Source organism: Phocoena phocoena, chromosome 10 (assembly GCF_963924675.1).
Source record: "Phocoena phocoena chromosome 10, mPhoPho1.1, whole genome shotgun sequence".
In the NCBI taxonomy this organism is placed as follows: domain Eukaryota; kingdom Metazoa; phylum Chordata; class Mammalia; order Artiodactyla; family Phocoenidae; genus Phocoena; species Phocoena phocoena.
The window spans coordinates 72,890,865-72,910,585 of record NC_089228.1 but is presented as its reverse complement, the minus strand read 5'-3'; the positions used below and the strand labels follow the sequence as shown (position 1 = coordinate 72,910,585).

Genomic DNA, 19,721 nt, shown 5'->3' with positions numbered 1-19,721 from the left:
CAATAGTTTTCTAAAGAGGTTTTTTTTTTCCTCTCTTCCTAATTTACTCTGCACAACAGGTAGTTAAACATATGGAATGTGTTAGCTCAAGAGGAAGAACAGGTCAAATAGATAAATAGGTTCCAGACGGGCTTCAGGGGCCACAAACGTTTGCTTGGGATTTGTCTAAGCCGCACAGTCAAAATCACAGCCGTTGGGGTTCATTCTTGCCTGGCTTCTAAAGACTTTTCCATTTGAAAAACCTACTTTAGACACGCAGGGTGGACAGCCCTAAGTGGTGGCACTCCACTCAGCAGAGGACGACAGCCATCTGCCACGTCCGCAGGGAAGGGGGTCCAGGATGACAAAAGTACTCAGCTTCCCTTCACAGAGGCTGCCGTCTCTCCCAGTTCACCGAACCCCAGGGCAATTGCACGGCAGCATTAGTGCCACAGCTCCTTCACAGCCCTTTATCACCGGCGGGGGAAGGGGGCACCACCCCACCCACACCACATTACTGCAGGTTCAGGAAGCAAAACTGCTGACGTGGATGGTTACAATCAAAAACTGGCTCATAGGTGTGTCTTCTTTGGACCATAGAATATTTTAAAATCAGGAGATTTTACATAGAAATCTGATTATCTGACCTCTCTCAAAAAATTGGAATTTTTAGCAACCCCGGGCCTACACGCCTGCAGGAGCCCAATATTATGGAGCAGAGTTGAATGGTGGCCAGAGAAGAGGCATCTGCTCCCAGGTTCACTATAGACTCTGCACAGCCCACTGAACTCAGATAAGTCCCCTGCCTGGCCTCCCTGGAATGTGAGTTTGGTGCTTCTCCGATAAGGCCTCAATTGCAGTAGCCCCCTGTCCATCCAGACCATGAAGGACCTCCAGAAGGGCATCAGAATTTCAGCCAGATCCCCTCATTCTGCACCATTCCCACCCTGAACTTTCTTTCTCCTGATTTTTATCACCCAAATAAAATCGGAACAAAAATTTATTACTTTTTTAAAAAATTAATTTATTTTTTGGCTGTGTTGGGTCTTTGTGGCTGCATGCGGGCTTTCTCTAGTTGCAGCGAGCGGGGGCTAATCTTCGTTGCGGTGCGCAGGCCTCTCATTGCGGTGGCTTCTTTTGTTGTGGAGCACGGGCTCTAGGCCGCGGGCTACAGTAGTTGTGGCACATGGGCTTCAGTAGTTGTGGCTCTCGGGCTCTAGAGTGCAGATTCAGTAGCTGTGGTGCGCGGGCTTAGGTGCTCTGTGGCATGTGGGATCTTCCCGGACCAGGGCTCGAACCCTTGTCCCCTGCATTGGCAGGTGGATTCTTAACCACTGCGACACCAGGGAAGTCCAAGATTGCTTTTAAAAAAATTGCTATCACCAAAAAAAAAAAAAAAAAAAAAAAAATTTGTAACACTCTAAAACTGTTTTCATTGGGAAATAACCAATTAACAACGTTGTGATAGTTTCAGGTGCACAGCAAAATGACTCAGCCATACATATACACATATCCATTCTCCCCCAGACTCCCCTCCCACCCAGGCTGCCACATAAGATTGAGCAGAATTCTACACAGGGATTCTTAACTTCACATAGAAGAAAAGAGGTCTCAATGGTGATGGCAGCATTAGGGGGAATGGAAAGGTCATGAGTCAGTGTGCCCAGGAAATTTCAGGAAAAGCCACACTGCAAACACTCATCGTGCTTCCCATCAGACAAGAGGAATGTGTTTAATTTTTACTGGCGTATAGTTGCTTTACGATGTCGTGTTAATTTCTGCTGTACAGTAATGTGAATCAGTTATACGTAAAAATATATCCCTTCTTTTTTTTTTTTTTTGCGGTACGCCGGCCTCTCACTGTTGTGGCCTCTCCCGTTGCAGAGCACAGGCTCCGGACGCGCAGGCCCAGCGGCCATGGCCCACGGGCCCAGCCACTCCGCGGCATGCGGGATCCTCCCGGACCGGGGCACGAACCCGTGTCCCCTGCATCGGCAGGCAGACCCTCAACCACTGCGCCACCAGGGAAGCCCTATCCCTTCTTTTTTAAGAGTTCTTTCCCATGTAGGTTACCAGAGAGCATTGAGTAGAATTCCCTGTGCTATACAGTAGGTTCTCATTAGTTATCTATTTTATACATAGTAGTGTATATATGTCAATCCCAATCTCCAAATTCATCCCACCCCCCTCTTCCGCCCTTAGTATCCATGAGTTTGTTCTCTACATCTGTGTCTCTATTTCTGCTTTGCAAATAAGTTCATTTTTTGGATTCCTTTTATTTCTTTTTCTTCTCTGATTGCCATGGCTAGGACTTCCAGAACTATGTGGAATAATAGTGGCAAAAGTGGACATTCTTGTCTTGTTCCTGATCTTAGAGGAAATGCTTTCAGTTTTTCACCTTTGAGAATGATGTTTGCTGTGGGTTTGTCATATATGGCCTTTATTATGTTGAGGTAGTTTCCCTCTGTGTCCACTATCTGGAGAGTTTTTAATAATAAAACGGTGTTAAATTTTGTAAAAAGCTTTTTCTGCATCTATTGAGATGATCACATGGTTTTTATTCTTCAATTTGTTAATATGGTGTATCACATTGATTGGTTTGCGTATATTGAAGAATCCTTGCATCCCTTGGATAAATCCCACTTGATCATGGTATATGATAGTTTTAATGTGTTGCTGGATTCTGTTTGCTAGTATTTTCTTGAGGATTTTTGTGTCTATGTTCATCAGTGATGTTGGCCTGTAATTTTCTTTTTTTGTGAAATCTTTGTCTGGTTTTGGTATCAGGGTGATAGTGGTCTTGTAGAATGAGCTTGGGTGTGTTCCTTCCAGAGGAATGTATTTTTTGCTTTATGCAAGTCTGCACCACTTGACTTCTTCCATGATCAGTATTACTTCTATGCGAAAATTTTTCTCTTAAAATTAAGCAAAGGGCTTCCCTGGTGGCGCAGTGGTTGAGAATCTGCCTGCCAATGCAGGGAACACGGGTTCGGGCCCTGGTCTGGGAGGATCCCACATGCTGTGGAGCAACTAGGCCCGTAAGCCACAACTACTGAGCCTGCGCGTCTGGAGCTTGTGCTCCGCAACAAGAGAGGCCGCGACGGTGAGAGGCCCGCACACCGCGATGAAGAGTGGCCCCCGCTTGCCACAACTAGAGAAAGCCCTCGCACAGAAACGAAGACCCAACACAGCCAAAAATAAATAAATAAATAAATAAATAAATAAATAAATAACCAAAGATAGAAACAGGGCAGAGGTAGAATAAATGGATCTTGGTGATGGCCTGCATGGGAAGGGGGTGCACAGAGAAGAGGGCTCATGATGGGTTGAGATTCTAAGTAAGGGTGACTATTCTCCACCAATAATGGGAACAGGGAACTTGGCTTAAAGAACAGGTTTGGGAGAGAGGTAAGTTCAGTTTGGGCCCAGGGAAACAGGTAGAGAGAAATGTCCTGTAGAAAAAGGGGAGTGTGAGTCTGAAGCTTGAGGTAGAGGCTGGAACTGGAGCTAATGCTTTGGGAACTGTCCACACTGAAGGGCCAGTTAAAGTCACATGAGGTAAGATAAGATTCCTGAGGGTGAGAATGTCGAGAGAGGAAGGCCAAGGACAGAAGCCAGTGGAACAGCCATCTCTGGGGCAGGCAGAAGAAGGAAGCCACAACCAGGGATGGAGAAGGCCTGGTCAGAGAAGGTGGATATGGCGTACCATCACCAAAGGCAAGAGAGGAGAATTTGAAAAGGCAGATGTGGCCAGCAGTGTTAGCCACTGCAGAGTGGTCAAGGAAGACCAGGCATCTTCCTTGATGCCTCTAAGAAGAGGCTTAGTGATAAATGACCTTCTACAGTACTGCCTTCCCAGTACTTCTGAGTGCATCCCACAGGAGGAAATAATTTTTACATCACAACATCGAGTGAATTCAATTATTGTATCCCATTTTTACACCCTGTGTTGGAATAAGATATCCACATCCTTTGCAGTCACATCCTACTAGTGCTGATGTTGGGTTTTGACATGTGACTTGCTTTGGCTGATAAAATGTTAATAGACAGACGCTTTTAAATGTGCTGGCATGATCTGGTGGGACTTCTTGTGCTCCTGCTACTGCATGAGAGCATGCTCTGGGGGCCAGCAGAGTAGACCCAAACCAGACCTACCACCTGGTGCCAAGCCCGCCTGAACTCAGCTAAGTCCAGCCAAGATCAGCCAAACCTCACCAACTTGCAGATCTGTGAGAAAAATAAATTGTTGTTGTGAGATTTGGGGTTTTTATGCCGCAGCACCACCCCCATAGTTGACATAAGCTAACATACCCAAACACATATCAAATATAATAAAATTTTGTAAAACAATACTTACCCATAAGGTATACAATGTACTCAGATAGTATTTTTATTGTTTCATATTTTTAAAATGATGGTTACAACCCACAATTTGAAAAGCACTGCTCTAGAGAAATTGTTCTTATGGGTTTTTCTTGTGTTTGTTTTTGTTTTTTTACACTCCAACACACCTGAGGGATGTACTACACTGTATATCTACAACAGTGGCTCACTTACCATTTGTGCAACCTTAGGGAAACTACCTGACCTCCCTGAGCCTTGGTTTCCTAATCTGTGAAATGGGAACAATAATATCTGGCTAACAGAGTGGTCACAGAAGTTCAATAAGATAATGCATGCTAAGTGCTTAGCAAAGTGACTGATACAGAGCAAGTATTTAATAAATATTAGCTGTTCTTTTCATTACTGAGAAATTTGGTGAGGAAAAGAAGGAACTAGAGCAATTCCAGAGATCAGGACTTATCTCTTTAGGATGGGGAACCATGCTGAAGTTACGATATGGTAGAGTGTAACTGATGACACAAGGTCTAGGTAATGAAGAGGCAGGAATCAAACCAGCTGAGGGCTGAAAGCCCTGGAGCAGTGAGGCATTAAGCGCATCTCTGCTCAGCCTTATCTCCTCCATCACCTTCCTAGAGTCTTAAAGGGATTCAGAGACCTGAATCTGTCACTAACTCCTTCTCCAATCCCACTCTAACTAGTTCCCTCCTCACACTTCTATGCTCAATACCTGAGTGTGAGTACCAGGCCAGCCAGCAGAGAATAATTAGTTGGCATCAAAGAGCAACACAGGGTCACATGAACAAGAGGTGGCCTCACCTCCTCTGAGCCCACATTCTCAACTTCCCCAGGAGGAAACTCCCTGGCAGTCCAGTGGTTAGGACTCCGTGTTTTCACTGCTGTGGCCCGGCTTCAATCCCTGGTTGGGGAACTAAGACCCCGCAAGCCACGCAGTGTGGCCAAAAAAAAAAAAAAAAGTATTCAACTGCTCCACAAACCAGAGAGAAGGACCAGTGTCTGCCAGTTATCCCTGCCCAAGCACCCCCCAAGACTCCGGGAAGGGACATGGCTCCTTCTGATAAGCGAGGGAAGAAGGCACATCATTTATGGGCAAAAAGTAGGGAATGAGCATCAGAAGCAGGTTGTAAAAAAGGCTTCTTTATTGAGAGCAGCGAGTGTAAAAAAAAACCAAAACAAACAAACAAACAACAACAACAACAATAAAGGTGTGAGGCAGGGGTGGCCCACTGTTCCATCTCCTCCAGCACCCACCCCTACGTCCCATGCCCTCCCACCCCACGCTGCAATTACATACAAAAGCCGCCCACGGTGCATACAAAAAGGGCGGGTTATATAGTGTCAAAAGCTCCTGAAAACTCCTTCATCTGCCAGGCACTTAGGATGAGAAAAGGAGAGAAGGGTGGGTAGGAGGCGCAGGTCTGGGTCAGCGTGCACATGTCCATGGCGGGGTGGGGGTGGGGGGGGACTTGCTGGCTGGGTCCTCCATGATCCCAGTGCAGACCCCAAAGTGGTCCCCAGAGGCCAGAACAATCCAGGACTTGAGTATATAAAGGAACTCCCCTTGAAGCCAGCTCACCTCCAGCCTAGCCCCCCCCCCAATGAAGTTGGCAGGTGAGTGGCAGAACTGGACCTGGTGGAGGGGAGGAGACCCAGGCCAGAAATTGGGTTTACCTGAGGCACCCACACTTCCCCTGATAGGGGAAGGGGTGGTAGAGAAAGCTGCCCAGCCCAAAGCCCCAGTCACCCAGTCTGGGTCCAAATCAGCCTCCCCAAGGGCTGAGGGTGAGGAAGAGGAAGAAAGCCCAGGCCTTGCCTGACCTCAGCAGTGCCTGTGGTGCCCGGGTGGGGCCCCTAGGGCCCAAGAGGACCAGGATCTTGCCCATCATGCTGTGGGCACCCCTCAGGAGGTCCTTCCCTGCCCACGCCATCCTGAGGCACAGCCTGCCTGGGCTCCCTCCTCACGGCTTGTTATCCGCGGGGTTGTCTCCCAGGGTGTTGGCGATCTCGCTGAAGGAGGGCCGGTCCTTGGGGCTGAGGGCCCAGCAGCGCTGCATCAGCCGGTAGAGCTTGGAAGGGCAGCCCTCAGGCTGCGGGAGTCTGGCCTTCCCAGCCTGCAAGTCTGCAGAAAGACGGTGGGAAGAGGGTTAGTCAAAATATTTAACCACCTGTCCAATACTCTGTGGAGCCTGCAGTTCCCACAGGCAGCCACGTGAGGGAGACTCTGAGGGACACTGGCCAGTGTGGATGAGCAAGGATTCAGGGAGTTTATAGAAAGCATCTTGCAAGCAAAGGGGAGGACTCCCCTGATCCCAGCTCTCTCTGGCTGGCAGGGGCAGGGTCCAAGCAGCACAAGAAGCAGCCAATACACAGGGGCTGAAGTGGGGTCAATAGGCAGGCACCAGAGTAGCTGGAGTGAACGCTGGGGACAAGGGCTATTTACCAACCAGTATGAAGGTATTTCGGTAATCTAACAAGTGGAGTGGCCATATCCATGTACGTGCTGATACCAGCCCTGAGAGAGGAGGGCGGGGGCTGAACTGGCCCCGGGACCCTGAGCAAGCTCTTCACCTAGAGAACATCTGGAACTGTCTCTCGGAAACAGAGCTGCCTACCTGCCAGCACTTCGTCGTCTGCCTGCCCTCCGTGGGGCATTTCCCCGTGAGTGAACACTTCCCACATCAGCACGCCGAAGGCCCAGACATCAGACTTGGTGGAGAAGTCGCCCTCCAGGATGGCCTCAGGGGACATCCAGCGCAGCGGCACCCAGGCCTGGCGGAAGTGGTAGTACTCACTGTGGGACAAGAGGACACACAGGCATGGGGGTGGGGGGGTGAGGGGCACAGCCTGGGATCCCACCTCATCCCAGGTCTGGGTCTCATACCCAAGCTACAGCCCAGATTTTCTGTATCAAGGCATTCAGGGAAATTGGAAACATTTTTGCTTAGCAAGGGGTGGGGTGGGGGGTTGTATACTGGATGAAATCTGGAGGCATCCACATGGGGTCTGACGGTTAAAAAATTCCCTTAAGAATCAGACTTCGCCTAATGTCAATATTTAAAAGCTAATAATCATACATACTTTCTATATTAGTTTAAAAGTGTGAAAAATGAACACGTTAAATGGAAAGAAATCTTAAAGAGCTTTACTAGTGATAACCCAATCATGACTAAAGCAACAGTCAGACAAACCAGGGTGAGTCAAAACTGGGATGACTCGAGGGGAAGTTCCCGGAGGCACTAGGTAATGTATATTCCAGCGCGATCTCTGGCTATGGGTGCTGAGCTTTAAGTCTTAGCCTTAAGAATAACTACTGAATTCAGGAAGTTACAGAGAGAACCATATGAATAGTTAAATTCTATATAAAGTGTGACTAGTTACTTTTGAAAAAGGTTTATAATTTTTTTATCACTAGAGAAAATGTGTAAGATGAGGGAGCTGTGGTCCACTGGCTGGGACGCCTACTGCACCCTTGGGAGAGGGTGGGAAGGTTCTGCCCCTCCAGGGGCCTCCAGCTTTGGACTAAGCCCTTTCCCACCCCCCCACCAGCTCTGTCTGCCCTCTGCCCCTCGCCCACTCCACCTGTGCCCCCTACCTGTTGTACACGTCCTTGCTGAGCCCCAGGGCCGACACCTTCACCTGTCTCTGAGCGCTGACCAGGCAGTTTCGAGCGGCCAGGTCCTTGTGCACGAAGCGGTTGTTGGACAGGTGCTCCATTCCCAGGGCCACTTGGGTACACAGAGCCACCTGGAACGAGAAAGGGGGCTGTCAGAGCACATCAGGACTGGGGTACTGGCGGACCGCCCTTGACACAGCTCTTGGTGGGGTCTCAGCACCATCAATGTGATGCTGAAGGAAGCCCCAAAACAAAGGCACAACAGCCTGTTCCCTTCTCTGTAAAATGGGAATAACAGGACCTGCACCTCCTGGGTTGTTGGAGAACTGAACTGAATGAAATAAAGTTTTCGGCCCCACTCCCATGCACAGCAGGTGCTAGATTAAGTGAGTGGCAGGTGGGGTAGGGAGACCACATAGTGACCACCTGCTGAGTGAAAAATAACTGGGCAGTAAGTATAGCTCACATCTTTATGGGCTGCTCCTCTTTTTTTTTTTTTACTTCAAAGTTACATATTTCCTACTAGTTGCATTTCATAAAAAACAAAATAAACAACCATATATATCTATATATAAAATATATGTGTGAGCGAAGGTAGATAGAGACACACACACACACACACACACACACACACACACACACACACACACACTGGTTGCCTCTGAGAAGGGTAGCTGGAGGCCAGAGAGAAAAGGCAGGGAAACTTTTGGTTTATATTTTGGTGTGAACTACATATAGAAAAGTTCATAAAATATGTCTACTTTCACGAATAACTATAACGCCCACACCCAGGTAACAGTCACCAAGTTAAAAAAAGAAACCAATGATAGGCCCCCAGAAGCTCCTCACTGGCTCCTTCCCCATCACAAATTCTCCTCTCTCCTCAAGAGGTAATCACTATCCTGACTTGTATGAAAATAATGTCTTGTCTGTTCTTTACAGTTTTACCGCTGATGCGTATGTTCCTAAACAAACAATACAATTCCATTTTGCCTGTTTTAGAACCAGATAAGGCTGCAAGCATACAAACACGTATATTCCTTTGTGCCTTGATTCTGTCACTTAACATTGCAAGGTTCAACCTTTTTTTTGGGATATCATTGTACTGAGTTCTTTCTCATCATAAACACATCATAAAAAAAAAAAAAAAAAAAAAAAAAAAACACATCATAATTTATTCCTTCTAATGTCAGTGGAAATTTGTTTCCCCCGCCCCCCGCCAGATTTTCGCTATTAAGAACAGTGCTGGGCAACTACTGAGCCCATGTGCCACAACTACTGAAGCGCCTAGAGCCCGTGCTCCACAACAAGAGAACCCACCACAATGAGAAGCCCACGCACCTCAACGAAGAGTAGCCCCCGCTCGCCACAACCAGAGAAAAGCCCGCATGCAGCAACAAAGACTCAACGCAGCAAAAAATAAAATTAAAAAAAAAAAAAAAGAACAGTGCTGGGTACTTCCCTGGTGGCACAGTGGTTAGACTCCGAGTTCCCAATGCAGGGGGCCCGGGTTCGATCCCTGGTCAGGGAACTAGATCCTACATGCATGCCACAACTAAGGAACCCACGTGCCACAACTAAGGAGCTGGCAAGCCTCAACTAAGGAGCCCACAAGCCACAATTAAGGAGCCCACCAGCCACAACTAAGACCCGGCACAACCAAATAAATAAATAAATAAGAGCATGACCTCTCTCTTCCTCCCTCCCTCCCTCTCTCTTTAAAAAAAAAAAAAAGTGCTGTTATGAATGTTCTTATGAGTGTATACATGCATGAGTTTCTGTAAGATATCTCGTGGGGGGTCGTGGACTGTGAGTAGATCTAGCATTACAAAATAATGCAATACTATTTTCCAAAGTTTAAGAGAGTTGGGGAGATTTTTCACTGATACCTTTTAAAAGTGTTTGAGCCATGTGAATGTATTACATATAATATATTATATAACATATTAAATGTAATTATAATTAAGAAATATTAACATTTAAGAAATATACACCAATGCACTGAACGAATATCAATTGAGCATCTACTATACACCACATACAACTAGGTGCTGATGGAATATAATAGGGATGGCAAGACTGGGCTCCTGGTGAGAAGGCAGTCTAGAAGGGAGGTAAGAATTTTACCTGCGGAAGGGTGCCACCAATTGGGGGAAGGTGAGCCAGGCCAAACAGAGGTAAAATCAGAGCACCAGGAGAGTGTCTGTAAAGACCAATGGTCCCTATGCCTCTGTCACCTTATCCAATCCTTGGGAGTGACACCAAGGGACATAGGACATGTAGCATTTCCTTGTATATAAAAACAAGGCAAACAGAAATGCAAAGAGGTCCGCGTGGAAGGTTATTTAACAAGTTACTGGCCAGCTGTGTATTTCTTCCAGCACACAGACTCACTTTCAGGATCCATAAGGGAGAAGCCACCCACTACATACTAAATCACGGAGAGACAAACGTGGCTAATGATCAGTATCATGGGTGATCAAGAAAATACTAATCAAGCCCCGACAAGGTATCATTTGCCACACATCTGATTGCAAAAGGTCAAAAGTTGGCCTCTAACCTACCTCCAGTGGCTCAGAAAAATGCATAATAATAATAATATACAGACACAGAGAATAATAAAGCAAATGGGGCAAAATGTAAACAACCGAATCTGGCTAAAGGTTTTGTAGGAGCTCCTTGAACCATTCTTACAGTCTTTTAAGTTTGAAATATCAAAATGAAAACAAACATACACACATACATACACATGTCAATAAACACATTAAAAAAATAACAATAAGTAAGTAAAAGCAGCCTGTGTGTGGACCAATGACAGTATGTCACCGATTAACCAAGATTATGGTTTATCTGATTCTATGTCCCTGAATTTCAAAAAGGAACAAAGGTGAATGTGAGGGGTAGAAGGGCTGCTCCCACATTACCCAGGGCAAGGAGGAGACCAAGCGGTCAGAGAGAACGGGGTGGGAACACTTGTTGTGCACCTTACTGTGTGCCCGGGCCCTGAGCCAAGCTAGCCGCTCCCCTTCTTGCTCTCTGTGAGGTGGGCTCCTCCTCAGCTTTGCCCACAGTCCCTGCCAAATGCCAAAGCCTGGCTCTTTCTTCAACACTGCAGCCGCCTTTCCTGGGTCACCTCACTGTGGATGGGGGCACAGGAAGGGCTGTCTGCCATCAGTGACCCCAGGGGTGGGGTGCTGGCTGTGGACTGGCCCTTCGGCATCCCTGGCTGGCTCCGAGCAGCTTCACCGGCCTGGGTCCCAGGGTCACGGAAAGGCCAGGAGAGGAGCTGAGTCCAAACACTGGGAGAGGGGTCATTCCAAAAACAGATCTTCTCAGTCTGTGTGCTCTGACCAGTGAGATCCCTGCAGGTCCCACTGCCTCCACTGGAGAGTTGCTAATTGTGGTCACAACCTACTAGTATGGCATAAAACCCATTTAGTGAATCTTAACCAGCATTTTTTTTTAAAGGAATAGAAAATATCAGAGTGTATCAGACGTGGAAAGGATAACTATCATTCATGGAACTTTTTTCATTTTTTAAATATACACTTCTGGGACTTCCCTGGTGGCGCAGTGGTTAAGAATCCACCTGCTAATGCAGGGGACAACGGTTCAAGCCCTGCTCCGGGAAGATTCCACATACCAAGGAGCAACTAAGTCCGTGTGCCACAACTACTGAACCCACGTGCCACAACTACTGGAGCCCATGCGCCTAGAGCCTGTGCTCTGCAACTAGAGAAGCCACCGCAATGAGAAGCCCGTGCACCGCAATGAAGAGCAGCCACCACTCATCACAACTAGAGAAAGCCCGCACGCAGCAACAAAGACCCAACGCAACCAAAAATAATTAATTAATTTTAAAAAAGTGATACTTTAGAATATTTAAAATAAATATGCACGTCTGTGTTGCATTGTGATGTAAAATGTGCTCTCTTTTCTTTCTTTTTTTTTTTTTTTGCTACTGTGGGTCTCAGTCAAAAAAAGTTTAAAAACAATGGTCTACACCTGCGCTGTCCAAAACAGTAGCCCCCTAGACCCATGTGGCTATTTCAGTTAATTAAAACTTAATAAAATAAAAAATTCAGCTCCTCCGTCTCTCTAGCCACATGCTAAGTACTCAGTAGCCACGTGGGGCTGGTGACCACTGCACTGGACAGCACAGGTATGGAATGTTTCCACCACCTTGGGAAGTTCTATTAGGCAGCACTGATCCCAACCACAACCAGTCTGGACCCATTACATATCCAATATATCGACTGACACTGCATATGCAGACGGGCTGAACGCGGGCCACTACCAAGAGTTAGGGGAAATCTCATCTTTTTGGTGCATTTTCTTTATCAAAAGTGAAGCCACAAAATCTCCGGAGAGCTTCCAACCAAATGCATGAGCCAATGAGAAGAGGTCAGGTGAACAGGTCCACCAGGATTACTGAGCCGTCCCTGGGTGCAGAGCCAGGCACTGGATCTCCAAAGAAAAGTAGAGGTCATGCTCCCAAAAGAGCTCCCAGGCTGCCATCCTCAGGAAGCCCCAAGTGGCACTGGTGGTAAAAGGCGTTATAAACGGACACACTCTACTTCAGTCTTCAAAACGCCAGGGCAGGGGCTTCCCTGATGGCGCAGTGGTTGAGAGTCTGCCTGCCAATGCAGGGGATGCGGGTTCGTGCCCCGGTCCTGGAGGATCCCACATGCCGCGAAGCGGCTGCGCCCGTGAGCCATGGCTGCTGAGCCTGCACGTCCGGAGCCTGCACGTCCGGAGCCTGTGCTCCACAACGGGAGAGGCCACAACAGTGAGAGGCCCGCCTACCGCAAAAACAAAAAAAAAAACAAAAAAAAAACCGAAACGCCAGGGCATTGTCCAGCCTTGCCCCCTTGTCTGTAAGGGGCAGACAAAGGCTTTTGTAACAAGCCCTCATCAGACTTGGCTTTCCCCTCAGCCTGCCCTCTCTGCTCTGGCTCACAAGCTAAACAATCTGCTGCTAGTCATGGGAATAGAAGACAGAGGTCTTGGCCCAGTGACTAACTTGCTATCTTTCCAGAGAAGCAGTGCTTCTGGAAATACTGGCTAAGCGAAGACAGTAAAAGGGAATTCTGTTAACCCAAGCCAGTTAAGTGTTTCCTTACTGCTGGGCAAGCCGCCATCAGATGGCCACGGGATTAATTTTCAAATGCTGTTATAAACACCTGCACTTTGGTAAAGACCAGATCCACCCCTCCTTTCCAACTTTAACACCCTGGGGGCTCGCCCGAGTTCTGGCTAAGCCACCGTGACGCTTCCCTGCTCTTCCCAAACAGGCTGCTGCTTCCTATCCGGCATCTGACTGCTTAAAGCAAAGCGTTGTCCACCAGGTGTGCTAAGCTGCCCCTGCTCCTGGTCCCATCATTAGCTTGCAGGTGATCCATGGAGAAATCACAGGTTACAGTGCTCCAACTTCAAAATCTCCATTATCTTATCAGCTACTCTAACAAGCATCACCTACAATTATGCCACCACCCAGGGCCTGTGTCTTTGATTGCTATCACGATCCCACAGCTATCCTGGAATCCTCCTGAGGCTCCTCCCCGTCCAGGCACAGCACCCTCATTCCAGCTCTAGCTGGCCAGGGAGCACCCTGCTTACCACTCCACCTCCCTTTAAAAACTGAACGTTGGGCTTCCCTGGTGGCGCAGTGGTTGAGAGACCGCCTGCTGATACAGGGTACAAGGGTTCGTGCCCCGGTCCGGGAAGATCCCACATGCCGCGGAGCGGCTGGGCCCGTGAGCCATGGCCGCTGAGCCTGTGCGTCCGGAGCCTGTGCTCCGCAACGGGAGAGGCCACAGCAGTGAGAGGCCCGCGTACCGCAAAAAAAAAAAAAAAAAAACAAAAAAAACAAAAACAACCTGAAAGTTTTCTCCTTCTATTCCCCCAGAACCCTAGGAATATAAAGTGGCACAGCAGCTCACTAAATTATTAGCGCCAGAAAGCATCTACAAATTTTAATATAGCTTTCCTAAGAATTTTCATTTTCATGGAATCCCCCCAAAGAAGTGTTTTTCAAACTACTGATCGAGACCCATATGGGTCTCAAAACCAATTTAGTGGGTTAAAAAAAAAAAAAGGATAGGATAGGAAATATTAAGTGCATCAAATACAGGGTTGTGAAAGATTCATTTTAGTTGCATGTGTGTGTATGTGTGTGTTTGCTGGGCCATGATGTAAAATGCATTTTTTAAAATAAATTTATTTGTTTTATTTATTTATTATTTTTGGCTGCGTTGGAGTCTTCGTTGCTGCGTGCGGGCTTTCTCTAGTTGCGGCGAGCAGGGGCCACTCTTTGTTGCGGTATGCGGGCTTCTCATTGTGGTGGCTTCTCTGGTTGCGGAGCACAGGCTCTAGGCACAAGGACTTCAGTAGTTGTGGCTCGCGGGCTCTAGAGCGCAGGCTCGCTAGTTGTGGTATACGGGCTTAGTTGCTCTGTGGCATGTGGGATCTTCCTGGACCAGGGCACAAACCCATGTCCCCTGCATTGGCAGGAGGATTCTTAACCACTGCGACACCAGGGAAGCCCTAAAATGCATTTCTTATAGGGGACTTTAACCAAAACCATTACAAAGCCACTATCCTACTCCTGGGCTCCTTGAACCTTAATGAGCTTAAGAATCAGCTGGAGAGCTTGTTTAAAAAATGCGGATCCAGGCTTCCCTGGCGGCGCAGTGGTTGAGAGTCTGCCTGCCGATGCAGGCGACACGGGTTCGTGCCCCGGTCCGGGAAGAGCCCACATGCCGCGGAGCGGCTGGGCCCGTGAGCCATGGCCGCTGAGCCTGCGCATCCGGAGCCTGTGCTCCCCAACGGGAGAGGCCACAACAGTGAGAGGCCCGCGTACCGCAAAAAAAAAAAAAATGCAGATCCTCAGACCCCACTCTCACAGATTCCGCAAGTCTGAGGTACGGTCCATAAATCTCCAATTTTTTTTTAAAGCAATGCCCTTCCCCCACCACCCAATGCAGAATATTGTCCTTAGAGAGTATGAAACCCAACTTACCGAATTTTCCCCATCCAGTTCAAGACACTTGGGCAAAAAAGTGTGGAGAGATCTTCAGCAACAGTGGCGACGACTCTCAGCCAAAGAGAGTCCCTCGGATCACGTGATGGAAATAACTTCCTGTCACCTGCCTACGCCCCTGTCCCAGCCAAAGCAACATACCTAAACTCCTCTTCTTCCCACCATTCACCTACTTCTTGTCCTTGAGACTTGAACTCGAATGCCTTTCTCTACCAGGAGACCTTCTTTGTTAACCACACTGTCTGTCCACCTAAAGGACGTGGACGTCTTCAACGTCTCTTATTTTATGTCTCTCACTTGCTTTCTGTGTCTTACCTGAAGTCTGTAAGGCACACGCCATACTCACTTACCCAAGCTCTCCCACTAGATCCTAAGTGCCCCAAGGACATGCACAGTCTCAATTTTGCATCCCCAAGGGCCCATCATGCCAGATTCACTGGATCCACGCGTGCCCTGATTTGTGAGCTCTGGGGTCTTGACATCCCACCCAGCTGGAGAAGCACGTCCTGTCCTGTGGCTTTCCATATACAGCCATAGCAGACAATCCTGTGGATTCTCGGAGATGGAGGCAGGGGCACATGTCAGGAGGCCAGTTCACACGCAGAGAATGAAGAAAGACGCTCAGGGCCACGCCCAGCCCCGAAGGCCCCTAGACGCCAGCTGCCTGCTGTTCCTCCAGCTCAGCATCCAAGGCAGGTGACAGAAATCCTGCTCCAGCGGCCAAGGTGAAGGGCAGCTCTTCTCTCGGAAAGCAACATGGCCACACAAAGGCACTCACAGGCTCCATGACTGGGACAAGTCACCTAATCTCTCTAAACCTTGGCGTCTTCACCCACAACTCGGACAGCGACATGTATCGCAGAGGATCACCGTGATCGCTGAGGTAAGTACTTACACGGGGCCTGGCCCACAGGATGCATTCAACCAGTGCACTGCTGTTAGGTAACTGCCCCGGGTCCTGGCCCACCATGGGGGCCTCGACCCGCTCCCGTCCTCACCTTCTGCTTTGTGCTGAGGGGCTGCGACTTCAACTTTTCATCTTTGCTCTTGGAAATCCTCAGGAACTGTTTGAGGTCTCCCTGAGGAAAAGCCAAGCGTCTCTGTCAAGTCAGAGTCCAGCCGGTATCTCCAAAACATCCAACCCAGCAGGTGCTCACAAGGTACCCGCCCCGGGGGGATGGTGGGTGGGTGGGGGGGTTGAGGAGCTCCGACCTGAATGCCCAATCCCCAGCCCAGACCCCATCCCATGGGAAGTGTCCAGTGGGAATTAAAAACTATAGGAAGTGCCTCCTAGAAGCTCTCACGTCGGAAAGGGAGAAGAACGGTCATTGCGACCCTCAGGGGAGGCCCCAGATGGGCAGGTGAGGAAGCCCCTGCCCTGAGGGAGCCAGGAGAGGAAAACCCCACAGCCCCCAACCCTCCGTCTTCATGGGGTCTTCACGGACCCCAGACAGGAAGGCTGTGTCCTCCAGACATAACGAAGAGGGGACATAAGCGGCAAAAACATGCACAAAGTGCTCACGAGCACTCACTAAAGGAAAGACGAGGGTCACTCCGCCCCCTTCCTGCCCCGAGCTGGGGAGTTTGACAAGTAGCAGCTCGAAGACCAGGGGGATTAGGCCTAGATGGGCGAGGGAATGAAGGGTGAGGGGTGGAGCTGGGCGTGCCAAGCAGGGTGGAAAGAGAAGGCTAGTGGCTGGGTTAACACTGTCCCTCAAGTGGTGCGGGCTGCAGGGAAAGAAGGAAAGCCAGTTTCTGACATGTTTATTCTCAAGGGCTGACAAGCCCTGGGGAGGAAAAAAAAAAAAGACAAACCAAAGAAAACGAGAGTCATCCAGGCAGCGGGCAGAGGGAGAAGAGGGAAGAACCTGGGCCTGGGCCCCACCCCGAGACCTGGGGCTGGCAGACGGGGTGCGGGTCAACGAAAGGTGGGTGTCGGAGAGCTGGGGGGACAGGAGGCTGAGCATCTCAAGGTGGTGACAGCAGGTTCCCACGGTGCCCCCCGCCCCCCCAGGTCAGAGCACTGCCCAGCCCGAGACAAGCAGGGCCCCGGCCAGCAGCATACCAGGTCCACATACTCCAGCACCATGTAGTGGGGCTCGGCCTCCCGGCACAGTCCCAGCAGCCTCACCACGTTGGCGTGGTTCAGCTTCCCAAACATCTCGAACTCCCTCCGGAAGTCCAGCTGCTGCTGCTCGTCCCGGCTCTGCAGGCTCTTCACAAGCACCAGGGTCTCTGGCACCCCCTCCTCCAAGCCCTGCGCCTTTGCCAGGAACACCTCCCCAAACTCGCTCTTCCCTGCGGGCACACGTCTGAGTCGGCCAGCAGCCTTCCCCGGGGCAGAGAAAGCCCCTGACTTGGGAGGCACCTGGCCTGTGTCACACAGCAGGGAGTCTCTCTGCCCCACCCACCTGGACCGCCAGGTGGCCCCAGCTGTGTGGGTGACCCCGAGCAAACCACTTCCCCTTCTGCCCTGGGCTTGGCAGATGCTAACAGTGAAATAAAGGGGTCAGATTAATAGTACTTTCTAGAGGGTGGTCTGTATGAGAATTTTAGGTCATTCACCATAAACAGATCTTAGTTCTACATTCTAACCTATGCTCAGAAAACATTTAACTAGCACAGATCCGTAACTTCTCAGAGTTATTCCTAAAACAAAGCTAACTTTAGTTGATTTCTTTTTAAAGGTGAGGGAGAGTCAATCTAAATAAAACATCAAGTGAATAATACACAGGAATGACAAAATCTGTGGAGGTGGGGTGTGGACAACAGGTGGGGGACACACTGGACCGGGCCTCTCCAAAGCTCCCTCCATTTCTGATGTTCTGGGCCTCAGGGACTCCAGAGCCACCAGCCCTAGCACAGCCCCAAGACAGACCAGAGCCTGTAGTTAAGCAGGGGTGATGATGGCCAAGGCAACACACCCAGTGTGGTGATGGGCTGCAGGCTGGCCCGAGGGAAGTGCATCTTGTCACTTGTGCTGTGGCGTTTGTTGGTGGCCGCGGAGCTGGAGCCCAAGCTGGTCAAGGCCACTTCCTCTTGGATCTCTGCTGAGGGCTGTCCGTTCTGCAGAGGCCCGCCTGGGAAGAAGGGGCAGGGAGGGTGTCAGGATAAGACCTGACACTCTGGCCACCATGGCGGGGACTGTAGTCCTTTTCCACAATCTCCCACTTCCACCAAAGGGGTCCAATCCTGGGGTCCCACACAAAATCCACACACAATCCAACCGATGAACTGATGGGGCTGGGGCGAGGGAGACAGGCATCCCTCAGGGTATGACCACTTATTGACACAGCCGATTACAACTTTCGAAATGGAAAAAACTGCACAAGTCTTATCTGAGTCAATGGTCCCTGGACAGCATGGTGACATAAGGGTTTTTGCTTTCATAGGGTCTCCTACAGGCACAAAGGGAAAATCACAACAAGGGAAACCCAGGCCCTGCTCCTGAACTCCTAAACTGAGAGGGGAGACCCAGCAATGTCCCCAGGGGGCTCCCAGTCGGAGGAGAGAATGGCAGGAGGAGGGAAACAGGCAGACAGATCGCCCCTGGGGAAACTCAGAGACTAATGGGGGGAGACAAGGTGTGCAAAGAAACATGAACACATATACTTAAATTATGTCTGTGGTTTCGAACTGCAGGGAGAAGGCAGGGAAACGTAGGAGGCTGGCCCAAGAGGCTCCAATGAGCAAGATGTAAGCCAGGTTGCGCAGAAGCCAAGGCCCAGGGAATCGGCCAACTCCAGGCTTCCAGCTGGGATTGGGGCAGGGGGGCGGCGGGGGAAGGGGAGGGGGGCGGTGCGGAGCGGCTCTGCTCTGGCTCCAGCAGTTCCCTCCAGCGCCACAGCGCTGTCCTCCGTGGCCACGGGAGGGCGCTCAGCACCTGCGCACAGCACCGCCTCCCTCTTCCTGGGCCTCCCTCCTCCAGGGCCCCTCACCGTTGAGGCACTCCATCTCTGGCTCCTCGCCCTCCGGCTGCTTCTGAAGCCGCTTGGCCTTGCAGCGCTTCTTGCAGTAGAACATGAGGCCCAGCACGGCAATGATGTAGGCCACAGCGGCGCCCACCGACAGCCCGATAGTCTGGATCATCTTGTAAGGTGGAGGGCTGCCCAGGCCCTCCGACTCCTCCAGCACCGGCTTGTCTGAGAGACATACAGATAGGTGTGAGCAGGGGCTGCTGAAGCAAGCCCAGCCCTACTTCTCTACTGGCCGCTCCCTATTGCACACATAAGACAACCTCCCAGACACTTGGCCTGACCAAGCCAGAGCGACCCAGGGAGGGTCACCACCAGCAATGGCATCAAGGGCCAGGTCCTCAGGGCCCCACCAAGGCCAGAGGGAGCTGTGCAGGAGTTGAGGCCAGTGATTCCCAAGCTGGCTCTGCATCTGGACACGAGGCCAGGGACACACCTAAGAGGCACATCTGTCGGCCCCACCACAAACCCACACTGTTTGCTAACAAGCTTCCTTAATGACTTAACATCATGAGTCAGGCTCTGAAGAGCTGCATCTGGGAACTTTTGGTTTAGAATCCCAGCCATCGCCCAGCACAGAGTGGTTCTTCTAGAAAAGTATTGGTAGGGACTTCCCTGGCGGTCCAGTGGTTAGGGCTCTGCACTTCCACTGCAGGGGGCATGGGTTCAATCCCTGGTCAGGGAACTAAAATCTTTCATGTGCAGCATGGCCAAAAAAAAAAAATATTAAAAAAAGAGAAACGTATTTGCA

At 49.9% G+C, this 19,721-nt stretch overlaps 1 protein-coding gene across 1 annotated transcript in view; it reads right to left on the bottom strand.

The window, feature by feature from the left end:
- Positions 1-5,462: 5,462 nt before the first annotated feature.
- The window catches only part of PTK7 (protein tyrosine kinase 7 (inactive)), a 60,565-nt gene continuing 46,306 nt past the window's right edge, over positions 5,463-19,721 (bottom strand). The window contains exons 14-20 of the mRNA XM_065884677.1: positions 18,935-19,138; positions 17,921-18,076; positions 17,062-17,294; positions 15,995-16,075; positions 7,934-8,085; positions 6,954-7,132; positions 5,463-6,460 (exon numbers count right to left, since the gene is read on the bottom strand). Coding sequence (XP_065740749.1) covers positions 6,300-6,460; positions 6,954-7,132; positions 7,934-8,085; positions 15,995-16,075; positions 17,062-17,294; positions 17,921-18,076; positions 18,935-19,138 — 1,166 coding nt within the window. The 3' untranslated portion in view covers positions 5,463-6,299. The remainder of the gene's footprint in view (positions 6,461-6,953; positions 7,133-7,933; positions 8,086-15,994; positions 16,076-17,061; positions 17,295-17,920; positions 18,077-18,934; positions 19,139-19,721) is intronic.